The 15,241-nt window shown below is 48.3% G+C and overlaps 1 protein-coding gene across 15 annotated transcripts in view; it reads left to right on the forward strand.

Annotated features, from left to right (window-relative positions):
* Positions 1-15,241, forward strand: part of AFAP1 (actin filament associated protein 1) — a 198,263-nt gene that overhangs the window by 151,362 nt on the left and 31,660 nt on the right. For all 15 annotated transcript variants that reach the window (XM_077136329.1, XM_077136319.1, XM_077136320.1 and 12 more), the window contains 3 exons: positions 456-605; positions 6,644-6,855; positions 13,360-13,505. In XM_077136329.1, coding sequence (XP_076992444.1) covers positions 456-605; positions 6,644-6,855; positions 13,360-13,505 — 508 coding nt within the window. The remainder of the gene's footprint in view (positions 1-455; positions 606-6,643; positions 6,856-13,359; positions 13,506-15,241) is intronic.

Raw genomic sequence — 15,241 nt, forward strand, 5'->3', positions numbered from 1 at the left:
CTCGCCTGTGTGGGGCAGTGTCCAGGGCGTGTGCAGGGATGGGCAGGAGCTGTCGCAGGGCCGGCCGCATGAGGCCCAGCGTCCCCTCCCTCCCTCGTGGCCCACCAGGCCCAGGCCCCGCCTGCTCTCGGAGCCACAGACACGCCAGGCCTCCTCCGGTCCTCGAGCCTTGGTGTTCGCTGATGTTTTCCTTGCCTGGACCGATGTCCCCTCTGACACCCACCCTGCTGGTCCCTCTCTGCCTGGCTCTCGGCCTCCCCACCCCCTAGGATGGACGCCTCCCGCAAGCAGCACTTTTCTGCTGTGACCCTCGGCGACTGTACATAGCAGGTGCTCAGTAAATACTTGTTGGGGGAATAAGACATTTGTTATGACTTAGGCTTTTTGTTTCCTCAGTGAAACTCTGCCATTAAAACGTGCTGACAAATTCTTATTGTTATTGCGATTCTTGATAGTTAAGAGGAAAAAAAGTTCCAAATCTGAGGCCAAGGGAACTGTATCGAAAGTCACTGGGAAAAAAATCACCAAGATCATCGGTTTGGGAAAGAAGAAGCCCTCGACGGACGAGCAGACCTCGTCGGCTGAGGAGGACGTGCCCACGTGCGGTAAGGGGGGCCTGACGGGGGGCGGGCCCTGCACCCCACGCCCCCTCCTCTCTGCCCCGCGGCCGGGTGCCGGCTGGCTCTTCTGGGTCGAACATGTGGTCATTGGAGTTGTGGGAAATGGGTTAAATCATTACACTTTTACTGTTTATTATTAAAAGATTCTGTAGAGGGCTGAGAGAATCTCTGAGGTTCTTAGGATTTAAAATGAAAAGTCTCTCTCTGTCCCACCGAGTTCTCCACAACTCCTGTTAAGGGTTTTCGGGCAGGAATGCGTGCACGTGCCATCCGGAGGGGCCGTGTAAAGTGTGGGGCACTGCTTAAGGAAGTAAGATTGTTCCTTTCCCCTGGCTGAAGGCGTGCAGCACAGCTTTCCTAGAGGCCCTTAGGTTTCTCAGACCCAGGGCGCCCCTCCGCCTTACCGGCCCCAGACCCCTGTGGGTCCCGTCTCCCCCCTGGTGCTAGGGGTGCAGCTGCGGCCTGTCGGAGACTGGGTTGAGCCCACAGTCCAGAGTTGCGAGCAGGACAGTCCCTGCCCTCCCGGGGCTGCCGACCCAGGAGCAGAGGAGGTGTTATGTGTGTGGTCACAGAAGCACATGAGAAGAGCTAGCTCTGGTGAATAAAATGAGGAAAAATAGAAGACGAGAGGGTGTAAGGGGCTGGGAGGCCGCGGTGGGTGAGCGAGCCCTCACACTTGTAATGCTTACACTCAGCCACATGTTTAAGAATTATTCTGCTTTTTTTTTTAAGAAGAAAAAAGTTATTAGCTGAAAGACAAATATTTACCCTTTTATTAAAATTAAGCTTGGGCTCTAATTTTCCTTGCATATTGCAGCTGCCCATGCAGCTTTGCATCAGTATAAATCCCTAATTCCCTTTATTTCTACAGTAATTCCAATCACCCCCCCCACCCCCATCTCTCTTCCCTTCTCTCATTAAGCATCCATTATGTTGAAGGTGTCAGATTTTATTTTGGAGATACAAAAAGGTAAATCTTTAGGTCCTGCCCAGTCATTCCTAAATCGGGCTCTGCACATACAGCTAGATTTTAGCCACAGGCGCTCCGTGCCAGGATTGTGAATTTACACTAAAAGGACAGCCCGGCCGCAAGCCCTGTGGAGCCAGAGGCTTTATGGAGACGATGGGTTAATGCAGTGACTCACAGGAGAGGCTGGGCCGTGGTTAGTTCCCTTCCCGCTTCCACAGCTGGCATGCTGGGAGCTTGCAGAATGTGCCCTGTCCGTGGCACAGCGAGGTTGAGCGCTCCGAGTGCGCTGTGCGCTGTGCAGTGAGAGTTGTGGACCGGAAGCCGGGCGTGGCTGAAACACCTTCTCAGAGGGCCCCACGGGAGCAGCCACCATAGGTACAGGTCCATGAAAGCCCAAGGGCTCCAGAGGGGCCTGTGAGGTCCCTTGTCTTCTCCTGTGACTCCCGGTGGTCAGCAGTCATCTAGGCCAGTGTCCCATCCACTGCCCCAAATGAAGGAGGCTGCCCAGTTACCTCTGCCCTGGCGGGGCAGGAGTGGAAAAATGCATTGGCTGCTGTCACCTGCCATCTCCCTCCGCCTCCTGCCTTACTGCGAGCAACAAAAAGCCTTGCTAAGGTGCGATTTGTCTCTCTCTTCCATCAGCCCTTGAGATGGCTTGGGCTTGGGCATTAACGATGGAAAGAGGGAATTCTCCCATGAAAAGAAAACCACTCTTATGGTTTTATTTTTGTCTTTTAAATGGCTCTAGGTCAGTGGAGGAAATGGAGATGCTTTTGTGAAAAACAATTAACATTAGTAATGGAAGGCAATGGATTGCTGCAGAACTAGACAGCAAGAGCCCTGGCACTCAGAGAGGTCAATGACTTACTCTGAAATGCACAGCTGGCCAGCAGCCATGCTGGAGGGCCCATCTCTGCCATTCTTTGGGCCACATGCCTCCTGGGTACCCCTTTGTGTCTGCAAGCACTGCCCATTCCATCACACCTAGCACCGGCTCTGTTGGTGCTCAGATCGTGCGCTGTGCTTTCTTGGCAGCTCCGTCCACCACTCGGAGAGCCGAGTGGGGATACATGCAGCGTGTATCCCCAGCATGCCTTCCGCCCCCTGTGGGCTCCTGGCAGACTGTTCATGGACGTCCTAGCTTCTATTAGGGGCATGTCCTCCATCTGCAAGATTCTAGAACTGTCATCTAGTCCTTTGCTGGGGCAAGGGGAGAGGGGAGGAGTCTTTGGAAAACTAAAGGAGGGGAAGGACTCTTTCCAGTTATTTCCGCCCAGCTGCCAAGTTCCAGGCAGCAGCAGAGTCAGGTGAGGCCTGTTCTGGTCCCCCAAAGCGGCCAGGATGTAGCACACCAGAGACGACTGGCTTTCAATAAGGGGGTTTATTTAGTTACAAAGTCTAGTTCTTCAGAAGAAAGGCAGCTAGCTTTCATCTGAGATTCTTTCTTACATGGGAAGGCTCAGGCGATCTGCAACCCCCATCCCCCATCGCCGCTGCAGGGAGACCCCAGGTCTGTTGTTTCATCTCAGGCTTTGTAAAGTCAGCTTTATAGTTCTAAGGAATCCTCCTCTTGCCTCTTGCAAAAACCTCTTGGTTTTGCAAGAAACACTAGAATTCTTTCTTCAGAATTAGAAGCCAAAGTAATTTCAAAACGTGCAACTGAAATTCTCCAATTAAAGAATATATATATTTTTATTGAGAAATATTCACATGCATTTTTAAAACATTTGCATCATTCCAGAAAAAGAAATAAAAAGAAAAAAGAAAAAATTCATACATCCCATACCCCTTACCCCTCCCTCTTATTGACCACTAGTATTTCCATCCACCCAATTTATTGTATCCCCTTGTCCCCTCATTGTTTTATTCATTTTTTTATCCCTATTTTTTACTCGTCTGTCCATACCCTGGATAAAAGGAGCATCAGACAAAAGCTTCTCACAATCACACAGTCACATTGTAAAAGTAAAAGTAAAAGTTATATTGTGATACAGCTGTCTTCAAGAATCCAGTCTACTGGAACACAGCTCAACAGTTTCAGGTACTTCCTTCCAGCCACTCCAATACAACTTAAACTAAAAAGGGGTAGCTATATAATGCATAAGAATCACCTCCAGGATAACCTGTTGACTCTGAAATCTCTCAGCCACTGAGACATTATTTTGTCTCATTTTTCTCTTCTCCCTTCTGGTCAAGAAGGCTTTTCATTCCCACAATGCCAGGTCCTGGCAAATCCCAAGATTTCTGTCCCGAGTTGCAGGGAGGGTAGTGGGTTCACTTGCCCAGTTGGCTTAGAGAGGGGCCCCATCTGAGCAATGGAAGAGATTCTCTGGGGGTGACTCTTAGGCATAATTTTAAGTAAGCTTAGCCTATCCTTTGTAGGAACAAGTTTCATAGGGGCAAACCCCCAAATTGAGGACTCAGCCTATTGATTGGGTTGTCCCCACTGCTTTATGAGAATGTCAGGAATTCTCCAAATGGGACAGTTGATTATTTCCTCCTTTCTCCCCAGTCCCCCAAGGGGACTTTGAAAATACTTCCTCATTCACTGCCGAAATTACTCTGGGATGTATCAGGGCACCACACTTGTTGGACAAACCAACAAGATCTCATGCCCTATTCCAGGTTCCATGTACTTATGATGGTGTCCGACTAAGCTGACCATATAAGTTAGATTAGGTAACGCACTAGCCAAATATGAGAAATTCCCAAGTTTTAAGATACAGTAGCACTTAACCCCCCATCGGAATTATTTGTGGCGTTTCCTCACGGCGCAGTTTGTTGATATGACCAGGGTGAGCCTGTGAGACGAAGCAGCCTCCAGTCCACGGAGAGAAAACCTCCTCACATGAGGGCCGTGAGCGTAGGAAGCCACGTGGGAGCTCAGCACCGGTACTGTCCCCGTGGTGCGGGGGCATGCGTGTCACTGGGCCTTCTCCTTGCCGCTGAGTTCCTGGACGGATGCCCCGCTCTCCTCCCTGGAGCCCCGTCGTGTCACCCACGCCTTCCAGAATCGGGGCTATCCCCGCCGCCAACTGATGGTGTGGGGCCGTGTCCCCACTCTGCAGCCGACCTCTCTGTGCTGGGACCCCCTCTGCGGCCCCCTGCCTGGCTCCCCACAGCACCCTGAAAACCCGCTTTCCCGCATGTCCCTGGTTCCCATGGCTTCAGGACAGCTCAGACACGTCATCTTTGTCGCCAGGCCACGCTTCTAGATGCGTGCCCAGGGACTCCTTGGGGTTGATGGGGCTGGCAGCTATGGCACAGAGGTCCGAACCAAAGCGGGCTTTCCGTGTGGCTGCTTCTCAGGCCCCAGCAGCTCTGACAGGCACCCTCCAGCCTGACCTCAGGTTGCTCCCAAGCCCGGGGCCCTGGCAGCAGCCACCTGCGGTGGGCGGCGCAGAGGGGAGATGCGTGCGGGGCCCACCACTGTGCCCCAGGCCGCACCCTGTTTGCCGCCTGCCCCTGGCTTTGCCGCTCGGCGGCGCGGGGCCTTGGACAGGCGCCCACACCTGGAGCCCCACGGCCTCTGGGACCCGATCCGGCCCAGGTCTCCAACTCCCCTCCCAGCCCAGAGGTAAAGCCGTTTACTGACAGAAGGCAGAGGCAGCTGTGAGTGCACAAACCCTGCAGTTCCCACCCAAACGGGGCCCAGGCCCAGAGAGGCAGCTGCACCTTCCCACAGCTGCGTGTGTCGGTGGAGGTGACGCCACACAGTGACATGAAAGCCGCGTCTTTTATAAGTATTTACCTACTACGTGCACCGAGCACATAGTGTGCAAACATCTATAAATAACTGCTGTAGGCAGCAGTCGGGGTCCTCTAACATACCTATTTGTTTTGTCTTTTTAGCATTTGTTCATTGCTAATAAAGTACATAAGGCTTAGAACACAGGTAGAAAGCACCTTCCAGTACACGTTTCGAAAGACATTTTTAAAAATCAGAATCATTTGCTTCCTTACTATTTTGAGTCTGTGTGTGTGTGTGTGTGTGTGTGTGTGTGTGTGTGTGAAGTGAAAGAGTATCTGAATGCCTTAAGTCAGGAATCCTTGTTTTATGTCTTCCTTCTGGATCTCTAGTCAGTGTTTTATACAGTATTTATTTAACTCAGAGTTGCCTAAAGCTTAGAAGGGGGTTGAGGAGGGAAAGAGCAGTAACCTAGCATGATGGGGTGGTTGGCTATCATAGCCCATTCTGTGAAATCTACTTTTCCCATCATACTTCTAGAAAAATGTGTTCAGTGTCTGTGACAATGAATAATTGCCTATTTCCTTCCTGTAATTGTGGAGTTTTTCTGTTGTTTTTTAATGAGGGTAATAATTTCTTCCTGTAATTCTATCCCATACGACTGTATATGTGTATATAATCTTTACTGGAATGGAGACATTGTACAGTACAGAGATATGATGACAAATGTTATAGACTTTCAAGCATTTAGATTTCATTGGGGCAAATTTTGCGGGTCAAAATCCTTGCAGTGGCGGTGAAATGCAGCCTCAAGACCTCGGCCCCTTGGGAGGAATGTCCCCCCAAATCCCAGCCTGTGTGCCACTGTTCCAGTGTCAGGAACTCCTCACCAGGCCTCCTGTTTCTTGGAAAGCTTCCATTGTTAGCTGATTTTCCTCATGTTAAGCCAAAATCTGCCTGCCTCTAACTTTTGCCCTTGTTGTGTTTTTTTCAGCTACTAAAAATAAATCTGCATCCTTTCCCGTCCACCATCCCTTCAGTTCTTTGCAGACAGCTGTCATGTCCCCACTTCCTTCCATCACCCCGCCACTGCCACGTAGTAACTTCCCACCCATGCTGGCTGGGTCCCGATTCCCGTGTCGGTGTTAGCCATCGGGTGCCTGGTCCTCAGCACACGTCTCGACGTGGGGGGTTCCCCTGGGGTCGAGGTCCTCTGATGAAAAGCCCCCCGGCCTGTTAGCCCTGGGTGGTGGGACGTCCGCCGTGAACGACCCGAATGAGACTCCGAGCCTGGCTCCCCTGCAGCGCCCTCGCGAGCCCGCGCCCCTTCCCGCAGGTGATCGTGTCCCGTGGCTCTCGTTGCAGGCTACCTCAACGTGCTCGCCAACAGCCGCTGGCGGGAGCGCTGGTGCCGGGTAAAGGACAACAAGCTCATTTTCCACAAGGACAGGGCCGACCTGAAAACCCACCTCGTCTCCATCCCGCTCCGCGGCTGCGAGGTGGTCCCCGGCCTGGACTCCAAACACCCGCTGACCTTCCGCCTGCTTCGCCACGGCCAGGAGGCTGCGGTGCTGGAGGTACTGTGTTTCCCCGGGGCCTGCGTCACGCACACCCCCAAGTACTTGCCCCCCGCAGCCGCCTCTGACTTCTTGGTCAGAATCCCTCGTGTCTTGCCTAGCGGCACCCTGGTTTCAGTTCACTTCCTTTCCCCCGACTCTGCCCGTTTGTTAGTCTCTGCATTTTTTAATCCTGTCAGTTCCTCTGTCCGGTAAGTATTAATATTGCAGACAGCGCGGAGTCAGTTTTTACTAAATTGCAAGTGTGAGGTTTGTTTGCCAGATTGCCTTCTTGTTTCATTTCCTTTATACGGGTCTGCATAGAAATCAAATACCCAATTCCATATCATGGAGTGCTTTTCAAAAGTGGCCAGAAAAGAACTTGTGTTAAAATTTCTGAGACAGTATTTCTTGTCTGGCTGTGGAAATGGTGTGCTGCCGGAACTCGCTGATTGGAGCGTTCACTTCCTTCCTGCGGATCAGGCCTCTTCAGTGTTCGGACCAGTCGGTTGCTGATTGGCAGTAGCTAGTGAGCCCAAGTACATGGGAGCCAAAGGGAGCCCCTTGGGTCTTAGGGACCCTCAATTTTGTATGCACTTTATTATTTGCTTGGCTGTTTTTCTAGAGCTTTTTATTCACTAAGGCAGGCAGAGCAATTAAACCTAATTTCTTAGCTATATGCCAACAATTTCCAATTTGAAATTTTAATTTCATCTTATGAATTTAATTCAGACCTTTTTCCCCTTCTGTCTTTGTTTCCATTTAGCGTTGTTGAGATTAAATGACGCGTCAGGGACACGTGCATATCTGCATGCATGCATGCCGCGCAGTGTCCCACTGTAGAATCCCACAGCATGGGCCGGGGTGTTTGTGTCTGCCTTGGCGCAGATGAGGGCGTGCTGGGTGTGGTGGGCGGGCCGGGGCACAGGGTGTAGGGTGTAGGGCCTCGTGGGTGGGCCGGGGGTATAGGGTGTAGGGCATGGTGGGCCGGGGTGTAGGGTGTAGGGCGTGGTGGGCTGGGGTGAAGGGTGTAGGGCGTGGTGGGCGGGCCCGGGTGGAGGGTGTGGTGGGCCGGGGTGGAGGGTGTAGGGTGTGGTGGGCGGGCTGGGATGGAGGGTGGAGGGCGTGTTGGGCGGGCCAGGGTGTAGGGCCTGCTGGGTGTGGTGGGTGGGCTGAGCTGTTCGCTCGATGGAGGGGGAGGGCACAGCACCCACGGCCAGAGTCGGTGGTGGGAGCGGGGAAGGCCCCGTGGGCAGCTGAGAAGACTGGCTTCCTCCAGGAGGGATTTGTTTCCAGCCTGCCGCCTCAGAAGGGTGTTTCTTGTAAGCGGACGACGCAGGGATGAGGAGTATAGCAGCTTCCCGCGCAGGGCATGCGACCCCTTCCTTGCACGTGATGGCCAGAACCGGGCGAAGGGCTGACTGCTGCCCCCTTGTGGCTGAGTTTGCTGCCGCCGGGTTTACCAGAAGGACGGGACTCGTGTAGGCTCCAGAGACCTGGGTTCTGGTCTTGGCTCCCTCCCAGAGCAGACTGCTGCTCGCAGTTGTATTTCTCTCTCTCTTACTCTCACTGCTTGATGTAAAGCATGAGCGTTGGGCTAGAGGATTTGAAAGCTCCTTCCTGTAGCCTTGATGCTCTCTGAACCAATGTGCTTTGTAAGCCTACATTTACATGAGGACTGTAGGGCGGGTGGCATTGGAGAAAAGGCTTAATTAAGAAACCGTCCTCTGATGTGAAACAATGCCGGTCCCATGTGAGAGCATTGGCAGCAGATCTGACAGCGGGGGCCAGGAAAGGGGACACGAATTGACACACAAGAGTGAAAAAGTCGAACCTGTGGCCCAAGCGAGCAGTTGGGCGGGATGCCCAGATGAAGAGAGAAGCCACAGAGTAGGGGGCAGGGATGGGGAAAGGTTGGGCTAAAAAGTTGCCAGCTCTGCTTTTGCTGTGTGCCTTGTAGGAAGTGGTGGTGTTTCACTAACGTGCAGGGAACACTGAAGAGCATGTTCATTCCTCGACAATGCTCAATAGTGGGCTCGGTTTCCTGAGTGATGGCAAGAATTAAAAGTTTAACCAGTATCACCGGTTGTTAAGACAACTGTTTTTACAGCTGCAAAACTGAATCAAGCAAGCTTTGTTGAAGCCCTTCCACATTCCAGTTCTTAAAGCAACTGAACACGGAACAAAAGAGCACATTTCCAACATCAGCAAAGAGTTCTGCTTCTATCAGTAATGAAAAAGTGAGGTTGGCAGTGAGGGAGCCAGCCACATTGGCCAAATTGTAATATATTATCTGTACTTCTTCCACGATCATTCTATTTTAACTGTTTATGAGGAGATGACTTCAGAATGACAGGAAAAACTGCAAGAATGGCACAAAGAATTCCCCCAGTGTTCACATTTTGCCATGTTTTCTTTCTCTTCTCTCTCTCTTTGTGGGTATGTGTGTTTCAGACCCTTTTTCAGACGTGTTGCCCCTTAATCCCTAAATACTCTGCTGTGGATGAGTGTATTTCCTAAAAATGAAGACATTTTCTTACCAGAACCACAGTGTAATGATCAAAATCAAGAAATTAACTTTTGTGCTCTACCAGTATCTCATTCATAGATCTTTTTCAGATTTTCCAGTTATCCCAACAATGTCTTCTATAAGCCAAGGAAAATTCCAGATTGCATGTTGTGTTTGGCTGTCTTGTCCTTTGGCCTCTTCTGGCCTGTATCTCATGATGCTGAATCTTTTGAAGAGTAAGGCAGACCCGTTCCTCGTTAGGCAGTGCCTCAGTTTGGATAAATCTCACATTACCTCCTGGTTAGACCTAGGTCTGGATCCTGAGTGGGAAAACCAGGGAAGGGAGGTTATGTTTCCACAGCCCATTATGCAGAGCCTCCCGTTGTCGTGTGTCCCACTGTGCAGTGTAAGTTCGATCACCTGGGTGTGCATCTGCAGGGCTTCTCTGCTGTAAGTCACTACTTGTCCCCTGTGCCTTCGATGCGTGTCCTGCGGGACGGCACTCTGAGACTCTGTGAATATCCAGCTCTTCCTTGACATTTCACCCACAAGTTTCAGCCTCTGTTAATAACTCTTGCCTGAAGCAGTCACTAATACGGTAGTTGCCAAATGGCGATTTTCCAATTCTGTTACTCCTTAATGTATGAGTTGGCATTCAGCTGTACGAGATTTCCCTCCCCATTTAATTAGTTATTCCTGCATTTACGTATCTTTGTATATCGGTGGGGATTCATAGACTATTATTTTAATCAGTGTATTAATCCTCTGTTGTCATCACTTATTTTGGCCTCATTGTCCCAGGCATGGTCAGCAGGACCTCCTGCGTGCTGGCCCTTGTGCCTTTCACTGCGTCCCTGTAACACAGAGGCTACTATCCCTTCACCTGGGAGCCCAGGCCACCTGAAATTTTCCCTGCCCCCTGCCTGGAGTCTCCCATTTCTCCAAAGGGCACTGGCTCCTCTAAGTGGAAACAGCATTAAGAAACCAGGCTCTGGCTGCTGCAGGGGTTTCAGCCAAGGTTCTTCATCAGATAAACCTAGGAAATGGATGTAGAGGTGTATAGATGTCTCACAAGCTTACACAGGGTTCACGCGTCCTTAGACGCTATGCATGTATTCATAAGTGTGCGTGCACATGTGTGGATGTATAGTTACACATACACCCACACAGCTGTGCCTAATGTCCATATCTGTGTCTGCCCATCTCTGTCTAAAACAAGAAGATCATAACTAATGCCTTTAGTTCCAGTCAAGCACCTCAAGGTTATTTAAAAAAACAAGCAGCAACTTTCTTAAAATGGCTGAAGAATAAAGCAGTTAATAGAGTCTAGTGTGAGAGTATGAGCCACTCTTAGATGTTGATTGTGTTTAAACTACTTTAGAAAAGGTTTGGATGAAATATGCGTGAGTCTAGTTCGTCGGAGATATATAGACATAAACTGAGTTTAATTTCATGCTATGGATTCTGTTTTGGGGAAGGTCAAAAGAGCACACAGTTATGTGTGCGTGTGTGTGTGTGTGTGTGTTTATTAATTAACGGACAAAAAGAAATTAACCCAACATTTAGAAATCATACCATTCTACATATGCAATCAGTAATTCTTAACATCATCACATAGATGCATGATCATCGTTTCTTAGTACATTTGCATCGGTTTAGAAGAACTAGCAACACAACCGAAAAAGATATAGAATGTTAATATAGAGAAAAAAATAAAAGTAATAATAGTAAAAAAAAAAAAAAAACCTATAGCTCAGATGCAGCTTCATTCAGTGTTTTAACATGATTACTTTACAATTAGGTATTATTGTGCTGTCCATTTTTGAGTTTTTGTATCTAGTCCTGTTGCACAGTCTGTATCCCTTCAGCTCCAATTATCCATTATCTTACCCTGTTTCTAACTCCTGCTGGACTCTGTTACCAATGACATATTCCAAGTTTATTCTCAAATGTCGGTTCACATCAGTGGGACCATACAGTATTTGTCCTTTAGTTTTTGGCTAGACTCACTCAGCATAATGTTCTCTAGGTCCATCCATGTTATTACATGCTTCATAAGTTTATCCTGTCTTAAAGCTGCATAATATTCCATCGTATGTATATACCACAGTTTGTTTAGCCACTCGTCTGTTGATGGACATTTTGGCTGTTTCCATCTCTTTGCAATTGTAAATAACACTGCTATAAACATTGGTGTGCAAATGTCCGTTTGAGTTTTTGCCCTTAATTCCTTTGAGTAGATACCCAGCAATGGTATTGCTGGGTCGTATGGCAATTCTATATTCAGCTTTTTGAGGAACCGCCAAACTGCCTTCCACAGTGGTTGCACCATTTGACATTCCCACCAACAGTGGATAAGTGTGCCTCTTTCTCCGCATCCTCTCCAGCACTTGTCATTTTCTGTTTTGTTGATAATGGCCATTCTGGTGGGTGTGAGATGATATCTCATTGTGGTTTTGATTTGCATTTCTCTAATGGCCAGGGACATTGAGCATCTCTTCATGTGCCTTTTGGCCATTTGTATTTCCTCTTCTGATAGGTGTCTGTTCAAGTCTTTTTCCCATTTTGTAATTGGGTTGGCTGTCTTTTTGTTGTTGAGTTGAACAATCTCTTTATAAATTCTGGATACTAGACCTTTATCTGATGTGTCATTTCCAAATATTGTCTCCCATTGTGTAGGCTGTCTTTCTACTTTCTTGATGAAGTTCTTTGATGCACAAAAGTGTTTAATTTTGAGGAGCTCCCATTTATTTATTTCCTTCTTCAGTGCTCTTGCTTTAGGTTTAAGGTCCACAAAACCGCCTCCAATTATAAGTTTCATAAGATATCTCCCTACATTTTCTGTGTGTGTGTTTTGATCCAGGTATTCACATTAGTTCATTTTAACTTAGCAAACATTGAGCACATTTGTACTTTCTGGAAGGTTTACGATTGGAATGCTTTGCTCTAATAGCCTCATCTGATACTCTTTCAGAGTGATTTGTTCCATGGCAATTATTTTGAGCCAGTTTTATCTACTAGATATTTATTTGTTAGTGACTTTTCCTCTCTCTCGAGTCTTTAGTGCTTGAAATGGAATATTTACAATTGCTTGTGTCCTGATCAGTGTTCAATTTGTCAAGGTTATTATTTTAAAACCCGATTTTCCTTAAGCCTTTAAGTTCAACTTACAGAGCTTTATTTATTTTAAAAAGTTCGTAATTTTTATAATAAATGAAAACTTTTCTTCCTTTGGTCTTCTGTTAATTCATAAACTGGATAGCTCAAGTTCCCTGAACTTTAAATTTTATTTACATATTTGATTAAGACATTTCAAATACCGTTAAAAATATAACTGATTTCCAAATCATTTAACAAGACTGGCTTATAATTTAATAAATAGAATCTTAAAGTTACATTTCAGATTTGCAAATTAAGTATGTCAAGTTTGGGGGGGCATTGTAAATGTCTTAAAAACCACCATGTGCCAGGGCAGCCCAGTGGTCTCAAAGCATTATTACACATGTGCACACACAAGTGATAGAAATGTAAGCTCATTTTTTTAAACACCCTCTAATCAAGAGAAACGAAGTAATCATTTCAGACCAATTTTGGGATTCGTGACACGGGCCACTGATCAGAAACTTTGAGGACAGTCGAGGCGTGGAGATGGACTGTTCTAAGTTAGACCAGCAGCGGTAGAAATTTTGCTGCCAAATTAACGAGTCTTCCTTTGCTGGAGCTTAACTATCACACCAGTTGTCATAACGTACACCCAGGGCCTTTGCCCCGAATGACCCCTTTCTTAAGTAACTGGAAGGCGTTTTGGGACCTCGGGTCTGGAGCACCGCGTCCTGAGCGTCGCGTTGAGCCCCCGGACGCGACCTCTGCCTCCCCCATCTTCCCTCACCTGTGCTACGTGATTCGTTGCCTTTCCTAGTATGTGGTCTCCTTGTTGACATATTCAAGTGAAAATGTGAACATTCTAAAATGTTTCTTTCGTGCAATAAAATGTCCTTTCCCCTTCACCCCACCAGGCGTCCTCTTCGGAAGACATGGGCAGGTGGATTGGAATTTTACTCGCCGAGACGGGCTCGTCCACGGACCCGGGGGCCCTGCACTACGACTACATCGACGTGGAAACGTCCGCCAGCGTCATCCAGACGGCCAAGCAGACCTTCTGGTGAGGGCGCCGCCGTGCGAAACGGCCCTGGTGCTCAGATGGTTTTATTTGTTTCCTAATTTTTGATCTTAACTTCATGTATGACTGTATAGGCTCAGAAAACAAAACAAAACAGAAAATCGATAGGCTTTCCCTTTCCCTCAGTCGAACTTTGTGGAAAGACTTCCATCAACTCCCCAGCTCTGTGTTTTCTGTTAGACCGGGGTTGGCAGATTTTGCCTGTAAAGGGTCAGAGAGTATTTTTAGCTTTTGGGTTGTATGGTCCCTATTACATCTGCTCGACTCCGCCACTGCAGAGCAGCTGTGGCCAGTGAGGGAAGCAATGGGCTGTGTCCCAATACAAATTTCTTCGCAACAACAGGCGGTGGGCGGGTTTGGCGTGAGGGCGGTAGTCTGCTCGGCCACTTCAGAGGAAGAATTCTGTGAAGCAGAAATGGCTCGACATTTTCTGTCACCAGGAGGGAGTCCTCAAAGCCGTCACTCTTGTCCTTTTTCAGTTCGCACTGCTGTGTTCCAGAACTATCTTTCAAATCACGAATACTTAACACAATAACGGCAAAGATATTTATAGCAGCGGTCCTCAGGGTACAGTCCACAGGCCCTGGGAGTAGCTAATACCCTTTGCAGGGGGTCACAAATCAAAACTGCCCTTGCAACGATACTCAGTAGTTTTTTCCCTTTTTCCCTGTTTTTCCAGTTGCATCAGTGGTGAGGAATCAGGTGGGGCAGGCGTGGGCATGGAGCAAATAGTTTTGCCGTCGTGTTCTTCATGCCCCTGTGGAACATGCCGATTTCGCTTGTGGTGCCCTTGGTGAAGCAGTAAAAGTTACTACTTTTTCTGCTTGGAGCCAGACAGGAAATGCATTTATTAAATCTCTTGAGTACCTATGTCGTTGGTATTCTGGTGATGTTATGAAAAGGACACAGAGCACTTCTGCCTGCTAAGTCGAGTGGCTGTCTCGAGGAAAAACACTTATACCTTTGAGTCTTGAACTGAACTAGCTGCTCTTTTTCATTTGTACTTGAAAAACAAATGACACACTATGGTTATTCAGATGTAGGTGTTTGCAGACACTTTCTTTAAAATGGGCTAAGCTGACCTGTGCACTCCAGGAAAACATTTGACAGTGTTTGTTGCCTGGGTTATAGTTGAGCTTGGGCTTTCCCTCGGAAACTAGAATTTTGGAAAATTTGTGTCCATCACTGTAAACATGACTGCTTCCTGAGAATTGTTGACTTTTCCCTTGAGGTCGATGGTGATATTAATGAGTGTGATGGATTTTATATCTCACAATGAGTGTGTACAGTATCATCACTTTGCAGCCATACCTTCTCTGCTGCATCCGTTCAGCTCTGCCATGGACTGTCCTGAAACCAGTGATGGGGCTGCATTTGGCTTTAGTTTGTCAATCCCCAGCCTAAAGGCTTTGCGAGGGGAAGAGTTCAGAAGTAGTGATTTGGGAATCTTGGTTCTGGTCTGGCTGTTGTTATTAATTGGACAACTTCAGACACGACATTTATAACCTCTCTGTGCCTCAGTTTCCTTGTGTAGGGGAGCGAGGTTATGTCCGAAACCTCTCCTTGCTCTCGTGCCTCTGGCCCCTTGCCTCCTGTTCTGTGTCCCGTGTCTCTAGAGCCTGAATCTGGGGCCGAGGGGAGGTGGGATCGGATAACCAGCAGATGGGGACAAATGTACCAACAAGCATTGGCCAACCTGCCAGAGCCTCTAAGACTGC

Source organism: Tamandua tetradactyla, chromosome 19 (assembly GCF_023851605.1).
Source record: "Tamandua tetradactyla isolate mTamTet1 chromosome 19, mTamTet1.pri, whole genome shotgun sequence".
Classification (NCBI taxonomy): domain Eukaryota; kingdom Metazoa; phylum Chordata; class Mammalia; order Pilosa; family Myrmecophagidae; genus Tamandua; species Tamandua tetradactyla.